This window comes from Quercus suber, unplaced genomic scaffold, assembly GCF_002906115.3.
Source record: "Quercus suber isolate HL8 unplaced genomic scaffold, Cork oak 2.0 scaffold_199, whole genome shotgun sequence".
In the NCBI taxonomy this organism is placed as follows: domain Eukaryota; kingdom Viridiplantae; phylum Streptophyta; class Magnoliopsida; order Fagales; family Fagaceae; genus Quercus; species Quercus suber.
This window is the reverse complement of record NW_027069657.1, coordinates 641667-652063: the sequence shown is the minus strand read 5'-3', so window position 1 is coordinate 652063 and position 10397 is coordinate 641667. Positions and strand designations below refer to the sequence as shown.

At 32.5% G+C, this 10397-nt stretch overlaps 1 protein-coding gene across 2 annotated transcripts; it reads left to right on the top strand.

The window, feature by feature from the left end:
- The first annotated feature begins 4387 nt into the window (after positions 1–4387).
- Positions 4388–10397, top strand: LOC112010464 (PTI1-like tyrosine-protein kinase 1). 2 transcript variants are annotated; one of them, XM_024042806.2, is made up of 8 exons: positions 4388–4649; positions 6014–6191; positions 7099–7352; positions 7472–7598; positions 7869–8142; positions 9485–9617; positions 9739–9825; positions 9956–10397. In XM_024042806.2, the coding sequence occupies exons 2-8, from the start codon at positions 6098–6100 to the stop codon at positions 10073–10075; spliced, it is 1089 nt and encodes a 362-aa protein (XP_023898574.1). In that variant the 5' UTR covers positions 4388–4649; positions 6014–6097; the 3' UTR covers positions 10076–10397. The 2 variants fall into 2 exon arrangements, with proteins under 2 accessions (XP_023898574.1, XP_023898572.1); XM_024042804.2 differs by lacking the exon at positions 4388–4649 and adding an exon at positions 4973–5007.

Here is a 10397-nt window from a genome sequence, read left to right as displayed (position 1 = left end):
AGTTCGTCCTCCATTCTGTTAAAAACGTTATCATTAAGAGCGACTGCTTTTTTTTTTTTTAAGAGGAAATTTTAATAAATTTTTTAGCCTTAAAAATTTATCAATTTATAATAAACAGGAGAGAATAACTAAAAATACTATAAACAAAACTTAAAGAATGAGAATGAAAATTAACCAAACTTAATTGTTGTAATTTGCATCTTTTTTTATGCATCTTTTTTCTTTTTTTTTTTTCTTTTTTTTTTAAAACCATCAGAATCAGACATATGCCGCTCACAATTTAATATATAAATTGTGCTTGTTTATATTGCATAGCAAAGCATAATTAGATACTGTCATTTCATAGGAATCATAAGGTATCTAATACCTTTCCCACAAGTAATAGAAGCCTCAAATTTCTATTTTTTATTCAAGATACGATTTGACTTAGCCTAAGTTAAAGGATTTCAATATCCTTAAAACTTGACCATAGGTTAAAACCAATCAAATCATAGTGATTAATCACATCTTAGAAATCTCAATGCTTGTAGGCCACTTCATTCACTTTATTTCATCTCCAACACATGGTCACTAGCCCCCAAGTTAGCACAAGTAGTGCAAACAAATAAGGATGAACTCTCACACACTTGAGAGTGAGAGCGCACACAAAGAGACTAGATTCATCATTTAGTGGTGGCCTGATTGAGACTTGGAATCAACACACTCAACTTACAATCTATATTTTTCTATTGCAAGTGGAAAATTTAAACAACTCTACAATAAAAAAAAAATAACTCTGTTTGGGTGAATGGTTTACTAATATAACATTTTTCTGGTTTTAGCATTGAATTAATACATTAATACTTCAATTCGAAGTCATAGATTTTTAAATGATTAAGTCAAGTTTTTTTATTGGCTTAAAATAAAATGTCTCATCATAAATTGAAAGAACTCTATTTTTCTATAAGTTCTCCTCTACATAAACAAAAGATTTCAAGCAGTATCTCCTGCAAATAAGTTTGATTATATACTTTGTCTTTTCATAAATATGTTTAGTAGGATGATTTGAACTCTATATACTCAAATAACAGTTTTCTATTAACAATATATTTTCTTTCAAAATCTTTAAAAATAGGTTCTTGGATGGAACATATTGTGATTATTGGTTTATCTATTTTTAAACATCAACTTAAAAAGTATGGGACTTGTATGAATATACATGTTCTTTTGAAAAAGAAAAAGAAAAAAGCGCATTAACATAGCAATAATTTTTAAATTTTGTGACCCTAGCTAAAAGGCATTACTCAAATTGTAAGGTTTTTAATGTAAAATTACTCATACTTCTAAAAGGTCATTATTATTCTACACACTTATTTAAATATATATATATATATATATATGTATATATGTATATTGTATCAATCAATTTATAGATTAAATAGTGATTTTTATCTCAAAGTGTCAAATCATTCAATTTTTATATAAGAGACAAGAGTTAAATACTTAGTTATTATTCTCAATCTAAATTAAACATAAGATATTTTTCAAAGCAGGAGTGAATCAATGGGCAAGACATTGAAGTGCAAACTATAGACCCTGTCTTTACCACTTTCCATCCCTCATTAGTTCTGGTCTAGTTTCCTCATCTCTCAAAACTTGATAACTTATAACGTTTTATCCAAATTTCATATTTGTTATAGAAATGAAGTTATTAATGGTCAGCATTTAACAAGAGAAACAAATTTAGAGAAATTTGGAATGTGTGTTTTACATAGTTTCCATCATTGCATGAGCATTTATATGCATCATAGTGACTCAGACTATCGTGCCGCTATACATTACAAAAAAAATAGAACTTGCTTTTCATTTTGGAATGTGTTTATTTGTATGTTACAAAAGGCATCTTATGAAGCACCTTTAGATTTGCTAAGCATTCTCTCCCTCTCAACATGAATGCACATGTGCATAAACAATATATTTATGTATAACCAACACTGTCAATACCCTCTCATCGATATGGGGAATGGTCGACCACCCGTGACATTAATGTGCAAATGAGCGAAATAAGGCAACGAGGACTTTCCTTCCTTTCCTTCGTTCTTTTGGAGGAGAATGTGCAGTATGAATGAGTGCGTGATGAATGTGTGAACCCTAAATGCATGTTTCTTTTATCTAATTTTTTTACAAGCAAAAATACTCTTTACACCTTCTAAGTTTAGGGCCACTTCAAAGTCAGTTGCTTGACTTCAGTGGTTTCAATTTACAATGATGTCAACTTTTTGTCCAAAATGATGTCGTTTATGGATGAGATAATGTCAAGATATAATAGCCAATAGTGTAAGTTGCAAGGTATGAAAGTTGAGGAACTGATTTATAAGTGACCCTAAACCTAGAGGGTGTAAAGTGAATTTTCAACACTTTTTCAAAAAGGTATTTTACGAGCTAAGAAAAGTATACCACCCAAGAAGATGTTTGCTTTGTACATTGCTCGATTGTGATTTGTGAGACACTCCAGATCCCGAAGTTGGAAAATGAAACAAGTGCTAGAAAGATCAATTTAGGATCTTACATATCTTTGAATAACCATAAATGAAAACCAACTCGCATGGGTCATTAATGCTCTTATGGTCTTGTTGTAGAACAAACGACTTGAAGGACAAAACTAGTGAAGAAAGACTTCCAAAGAATCAATCTAGATTCTAGATAGAAGGGTAACAGTGTATTATAATTGTAGTCCCCTCATATTGCAACCATCAAAACCCACAATTTTTTAAACCTTTTTAGCACTGGAGGTAAAATGATAGCTTTGCGTAGGCATTTTTTATTTTTATTTTTTATAAATAAATAGTAGGGAGCTCAAACTACAGATGGCAAGGATCCGTTTGGTACATGTGTTTAAAAACTGAAAATTGTTGTTTGAAAAATTTCGTGAAAATATGTGTGGGTGAAAAAATGCATTAAAATGTGTGAAATATTGTTTAAAAACTGAAAATGGTTATTTGAAAATACTAACCAAACACCCCCCAAGCATTCCAATTTCCAAATGATTCTAATACGATTGGACTATCCCTTTAACCCTTCTTTATTGGTTTTCAAGCTCAATTGACATGTGATGCTTTTAGGTAATGAGTTTTGTTGAATTTTTTTTTTTTTAATGAATAAATGTTGAGCTATAAGATATGGTTTGTGAACGTCATTGATCATGCTTGTGCACCATGATTTAAACTACTCACAATATTTATTTAATATATTTTGAACCATTGACAAAACATTATAACTTTTTTTTTTTTTTAAATAGTATAAGTTTAAATTTATTGTTAATCCTTAAAATTTAGCCAATGAACCATTTTAGTCCATTATATAACTTGATTAAACTAAAAATTAATACATCATTTTATAGGAACAAAAACGACCACTATAATTTATTAGGAACTAAAATCAAATTTATTGAAGAGTAAAAGCGATTAATTGGAATCATTTTAAATTTTAAAAACTATAATCATTCATAAACTTTCTTTTAATGATTCATTTTTTTTTTTTTACAAAAGAAGAGGGTATTTTGACCCACAATGTACTGCCAAATCATGGAATGGCAAGGTACACGTTGACGGACAAAAGAGAATAATAATTAGAAGAGCAAAAAGAAGGAAGGAGGCCAGCAGTGCAAGGCACTCTGAAATGAGAAAAAGTGCCGACAAAGCATCCCTTTATTCTAAAATCAGCACATACCCAAACAGATAACACCAATTTCTTTTTACCTTCTCCTCTTCTTTTTATTTCCTCCCAACAAATCTAAAACAAAAATAGAATAAATTACTAATTTTTAAAAAATGTCAACTTACTAAATCATCCACATCTATTTTTAGTCACAATTTACTTGATAAGTCAGATCCACGTCTATTTTTAGTCACGATTTACTTGATAAGTCAGATGATTTATATTTAACTAATACGTGTGAAAATGCAAATTACATCAATTAAACTCGGTCATTTGTTATTTTAGTCATTTAAGTTTTATATTTGTTATTTTGGCTTAGTAAATTTTCATTTCGTGTTGGTGTTAGTTCGTCCTCCATTCTGTTAAAAACGTTATCATTAAGAGCGACTGCTTTTTTTTTTTTTAAGAGGAAATTTTAATAAATTTTTTAGCCTTAAAAATTTATCAATTTATAATAAACAGGAGAGAATAACTAAAAATACTATAAACAAAACTTAAAGAATGAGAATGAAAATTAACCAAACTTAATTGTTGTAATTTGCATCTCCGTGAATTGCCACGTAACGAGTCGAAAAAAGATTTACCGGAGTGGAAAAATTAAAATTATCTATTTTAAGCCGTAAAAAGAAAACGTGTGTATTGTGCGTGGTATAATTAATTTAACCCCAATTGTCAATAAAAAGGATTGTAAAAAGGAAAAACAGAGAGCCACCCCGCGTTGCCTCTCTGTCTTTTTCCTCTTTACATAAGTTTTTTGGTTTTCTTTCTTTCTCTCTCAAAAGTCCCAACACTCGTAACCAAAACATAAAAACAACTTCTCTCTCTGCTGCTGCTGCTGCTGTTGTTGTTGTTGTTGTTGCTGTTGTTGTTGTTTTCTAAAAACGCAATCTATAGCTGGAGAGACAAAGACACACACACACAGAGACAGAGACAGAGAGAGAAACAAAAAAAAGGTATATATTTATTGTTGTTGTTGTTTTTTTTGATTGAGTCCTGTAATTTCGGGTTCTGATCTAAAGCCTAATTTGGGTCCTGTTTTTTTTCCAATCCGTCAATTCTCTTCGCCATTAATTTCTCTATTTTATCCTTTCATTCCCAGTATTCAATTTATTCCCTATATATTTTGCTAATTTTGTTTAATATTTCTCTCTTTTTTTTTTCCCAAATTTGTTGAGTAATTCATCAAATTTGGGATCTGGGTTTTGCTTATTTTGCTTATAATTTTGGGGTGGCATTGTTAAATTTTTGAAATTTGATTGTGGGTTCTGTTTTATGGAGCGTGGAGATTTTCAACTTCGACGTGGTTTAGTGGTAAGGATTAATGGGTCTCTCTTTGTTTCTTTCTAGGAGATTAGGAATTTTGAGATTCTATGTTGCTTTTTGGGATTTTGATTGGGTGTTCAAATTTCTGGGTTGTGAATGATTTGTGTAATTTGCATTCATGTGGGAATTGTTTCCTTATCTTGGGTTATGTTTTTGGAAAATTTTCACTTTTGTTTTTGTTGTGCTTTCCTTTTTCTTTTTTCTTTTTTTCTTTATTATGGGAACAAATCCTATGATTAAATCCTAGCTAGTGCAATAATTGACCGGATTTACATAAAATAAAATTAATATGATTAATAATTAATTCCTAATCATTTCTGGGTTTTCCAGATTAAGCACATTATTACTTTGCTTTCTCATGTTATATAACTTTTTTTTTTTGAATTATTATTATTTTTGTTTTTATGATATTCAAATAATTATTTCTTCTGCCTTGGATGTGTTAGTTGTCTCTGTGTGATAATATCTGCTTTTAACAAAAACAACTTGAAGACTGTATGAGACCATTAATTTTTTATTTATTGTTTTGTTATTTTTGTTATGTAATTGTGGAAGATTGCATATTGGCTATTTCCCGTATTTTGTCAAATTATTATTTTTAATAATAAATGAATGTTTACACAACCAAGGTGGATTCATTGATTTTTTATTTTTTATTTGAAAAACAAACAAACACACACACACAAGAGAGAGGGAATGAGATTCTAACACAAAGGCTGTAAGATAGGTTGTTTGCGTGGAATTTAGCCTCTTTTGAATTTATATTTTTTAGGTTTTCTGCTATCCAAGCTAATAACCCAGTCTTTTGGATTAAATAATTCAGCAGTTGTAAGCCGACACTGTATACAACATCTTAAATTACTGGCCTTTATCCTTTATCACCATTCTAGGATCCCATTGGCACATTGTTCAATATCATTTGCATATTTATTTTACGATTTGATTGTTAAATTAAGATGTTAAATGTTCAGTGAATATTTGTGGCACCATGCAGGCACATGCGCCTCCTCCTGGTTACTTTGTTCGCCTGGATACCACTAGTGCTCAAGACAGTCTAGATCTGAGGAAGAGAGACAGAATGCGTAGGTGGCTCTGTTGTAGTTGTCAAGCAGAGGAGACTTACCAATCAACCGAAAATGAGCGTTTGAAGAGCCCCAAAAATTATGCAGATGGTATATTGTTTTTGACTCTCACTCTATGCTTGTGTAAATTTGACCAATGGAAAAAGTAAAACAATATATGCATACTGATTTGGTTATAGTAATAGAAGTTAAGAAGTAAATTAATTATTGGTTCCATCTGAAATGTCTTAGTATATCCTATTAACTGTAACATGTGTAGATATGTTTCTCTTTCCAACAGTAAGTAGAAACTGGAGGCCTGAAATATTGATCTGAATTTTGGGAATTGTAAATTTGGTGGGGCTACCTAGAAGCTTTAATATATAAAACTAATAATGCATTTATGCTCTCTAGGCTACAGCCACAGCCACAGCCACCACACAGCTTCTGTCACCATCATAATTGCTAGTTGCATTATTTGAACACCATACTGACTGTGCCACCTTTGTCAAATCATTGCTCTACAGCTAAACATTGTCTTTTTTTTTTGGTTAGTGGGGATTTATTCATGAATGGTTTGATAATTTCCTTCTAAGTTTGTTAATTTCCCTTTCCCTTCTAGATTAAGATCTCTTTGGAATACTTACGTCAGTTACATGAGAAATCTGAATGTAGTGTAAGAATTAAAATATCTTCCTGTTTGTACATTGAATTTGAAACTAATAATTATTTATTTAAAAAAATTAGCATAGAGGTTGTTCACCTCCTATATCAATGTGATTGTTATGGGAGGTGAACACCCTCTTTGATAAATTGCTTGACTGCATCATTAGTAGTTTCAATAGTGAAGTAACTTGTAGAGATTGATTTGCAATATTATGAATTTTATGTGGAATGAGATATAAATTCATCTGTAATAATTTCTAGTCTCTGCCATGCGTACTCACTTTTGACAGATCAGTAAATAATATGTAATCTTATGTTCTTTACCACTTGTATCTCATCTTCTTTGATTTAGGGCACCTAAAAGCCTCTAGGGTGGCAGCTCCTGTCAAACCTGAAGTGCAAAAGCCAGCACCACCAATTGAAGTGCCTGCATTGTCTCTGGATGAACTGAAAGAAAAGACTGATAATTTTGGATCAAAGGCCTTGATTGGTGAAGGCTCATATGGAAGAGTATATTTTGCAAACTTGAGTAACGGAAAAGCTGTGGCAGTGAAAAAGCTTGATGTTTCATCTGAGCCCGACACGGATTCTGATTTTTTGACACAGGTGTCTCTAACATAAATATAGAATCAGTATCTTATCTTTATTAGTAAAGCAATTTAGTTTAATTTTTTATTTTCCTTTTAGTTTGTTGACATATCTGGCTGCATTGATATTCTTGATAGGTTTCCATGGTTTCAAGATTGAAGCATGAAAATCTTGTTGAGCTCCTTGGTTACTGTGTGGAGGGAAATCTTCGTGTGCTTGCATATGAGTTTGCAACCATGGGATCTTTACATGACATATTGCATGGTAGGCAAATGCCAGCTTGTCCTATTTCAAATCTACAATTGGCTTTCACTCACCTGAATTAGTATTGTAGAAAATAGGATTTTGACATGATTAGTATTAAAAATTACAGGTAGGGAGGGGGTGAGGGTATCATCTACTTCCTTAGTAGATTTTATGGATCTCTTTACACTTTAATTTTGAATTCATTTGAAGACTCTATCATTTAAGAGTACTCCCCCCCCCTCCCCCCCCTTTTTTAATAAAATTAATTATGACTGTGTACAAAATTAGGTAGGAAGGGAGTTCAAGGGGCACAACCTGGTCCGACACTTGACTGGATGCAGCGGGTTAGAATTGCAGTTGATGCAGCAAGGGGATTGGAATATTTACACGAGAAGGTTCAACCCTCCATAATACACAGAGATATCAGATCTAGCAATGTGCTTCTCTTTGAAGACTTCAAAGCCAAGGTTGCAGATTTTAACCTTTCAAATCAGGCTCCAGACAATGCTGCTCGCCTCCATTCTACTCGAGTTTTGGGAACCTTTGGTTATCATGCTCCAGAGTAATGTTTCTGAAACTCCATTCTCTTGTGCTTATACTTTCATTATTATTTTCCATGAAGTTATTGTTTAGATAGTTTAATGCTTTGGTTAAATGATTTTTGTGTACATTTTACCGATTGATGCTATACCAACATAATCGCGAAGTATCGGTTTTCATTGTGTTATCAGACTTAAACCATACTGTTACAGCTGTTAATTATTTTCTTTCCTCTTTTTTGTTGTAATTTTTTCATTTTAAATGCTCTAACTAATGCCAATGAGCTCTTATTTTAAATGGCACCTTCTCTTCTTGTTAGAAAAAGGTGAATGGTAAGATCTTGGGTTTATGACCACCAAGTGTTAGTGTAACTTACCAATTAAAAAAAAATAAATAAATAAAAAAAAGGGAAAGAACTGTTAGTTTGGGAAATATTATCTGAAACATGAACCATTTAGGTAATGCAGTAATGCTTGTCCTGAATTAATGCCAGTACAGCTGTTACCTTGAAAAGCAAGTCAAGCATCGGTGCAATGGCAAGTGCCTTTGAAACATCTAAGGAATAGGACAGCCTATTAGCCCAGCAGAATATTCTAATAGAAGGCAATTACAAGGGATCAAATTTTGTTGGTTGAGAGCACCTTAGTACCACGCTTATGGGGTCACTTGTCAAACTCTCCCCCACTTCCTTTTTGCTGAGGAGCACAATCCAAAAGAACAAAATAAATAATAATATTTATAATAATCTACTTTGTTTTTATTCCAATAAACAAAAAAATATGTATCAAATATAGGTAATGCTAAAGCTTTTTTTGAAATTATCTTGAGAGAATTCTTTGGATCTTCAATTGGTAGTTTACATTATGATGACACTTATTCAAAATCAATTTGGTTGTCATATTAAAAGAGCCCAATCACTTGATGGTGTTATGTAGCATAAGTTAAGAATGTTTTGAATGGCTTTCAGTAGTCCAGACGGGGCATTTATCCTATAAACTTTATACTCTCGTAATAGTCATATTCAGCGCACTGACATTGTGTTAGATACTGGCACAAGCTGGAAGGCTATATTTTTCTAATAAATATCTCTCTCATCACGGATCTAATTGTTAGTTTGGGCAAAGTTTTAGCCCTCCAACTGTTCTAAAGTGTATGGAGCAGCTGCTTTTCCACACCACAATGATATTTGTAGGCATTCTTGGTATATTAGTATGATCACCATGCAGATTACTTCTTTAAAAGCATTCCATGGAGGTAGAATGGGTTATGACATAAATTCATGGCTGCTTTTCGTTGTTTATTAGAGAGATAATATTGGCTATGAAGGATTTTGTATAATTTGTCCTCTTGAAATGATTTTGCAGGTATGCAATGACTGGACAGTTGACTCAGAAGAGTGATGTATACAGCTTTGGGGTTGTTCTTCTTGAGCTTCTGACTGGGAGGAAACCTGTTGATCATACTATGCCTCGTGGACAACAGAGTCTTGTGACTTGGGTGAGTTTGTCTGCCTTGTTTCTTTCAGTGTGATTATTTTTATTCTGTTTCTCTGGTATGTCTTTTGATTACCTGCACTTTCAAATTTGGTATGGTTTTATCATGCAACTCTTTTTTATAGGCTACTCCAAGGTTGAGTGAAGACAAAGTTAAACAATGCGTGGATCCAAAACTGAAGGGAGAATATCCTCCTAAAGGAGTTGCTAAGGTCTCTCTCTCTCTTCACTCACACACACACACACACACACACACACACACACAAATCTAAGCTCAAATCTAATTTTCATTAATACTTAGTAGCTTGCAAATGTGATCATGCTTTTTGTTTGGGAATGCAGTTGGCAGCTGTGGCAGCATTGTGTGTGCAGTATGAAGCTGAGTTCCGGCCAAATATGAGCATTGTTGTCAAGGCTCTCCAGCCACTTCTGAAGCCAATTGCTCCAGCTCCAGAAACTTGAACAGATCAATTCGGTTTTTTCCTTGTGTTGGAATTTCCTGCCTGTGCACAGTTTGGTTTCATTTGTTTTCTGATTTCATCAAATTCTATATTTATCTTTTTTTTCTTTTTATAATTTCTCGTATATGAGATCGGATGTGTAGGATTGGACTTGCCCCTTCATGCCATTACTAACTGCTGTCCGTTGCTGGTATGCACCTGGGTTTTGAAGTCTATGTAGTCATAAATTGACTATAGGGTTGAGTGTGGAAGATGTGTTTCTCACTGGATATTATTTGCTGCCTGTTCATATTTGTGGTATAAATGGGCTCTCCTTGCATGTA

Bases quoted from the DNA above. Each gene is read 5' to 3' on its own strand.
- LOC112010464 (XM_024042806.2), top strand. From the start codon at position 6,098: ATGCGTAGGTGGCTCTGTTGTAGTTGTCAAGCAGAGGAGACTTACCAA. The intron at 7,353-7,471 runs GTGTCTCTAACA...TATTCTTGATAG, and splicing joins ATTCTGATTTTTTGACACAG to GTTTCCATGGTTTCAAGATT. The intron at 7,599-7,868 runs GTAGGCAAATGC...GTACAAAATTAG, and splicing joins TTTACATGACATATTGCATG to GTAGGAAGGGAGTTCAAGGG.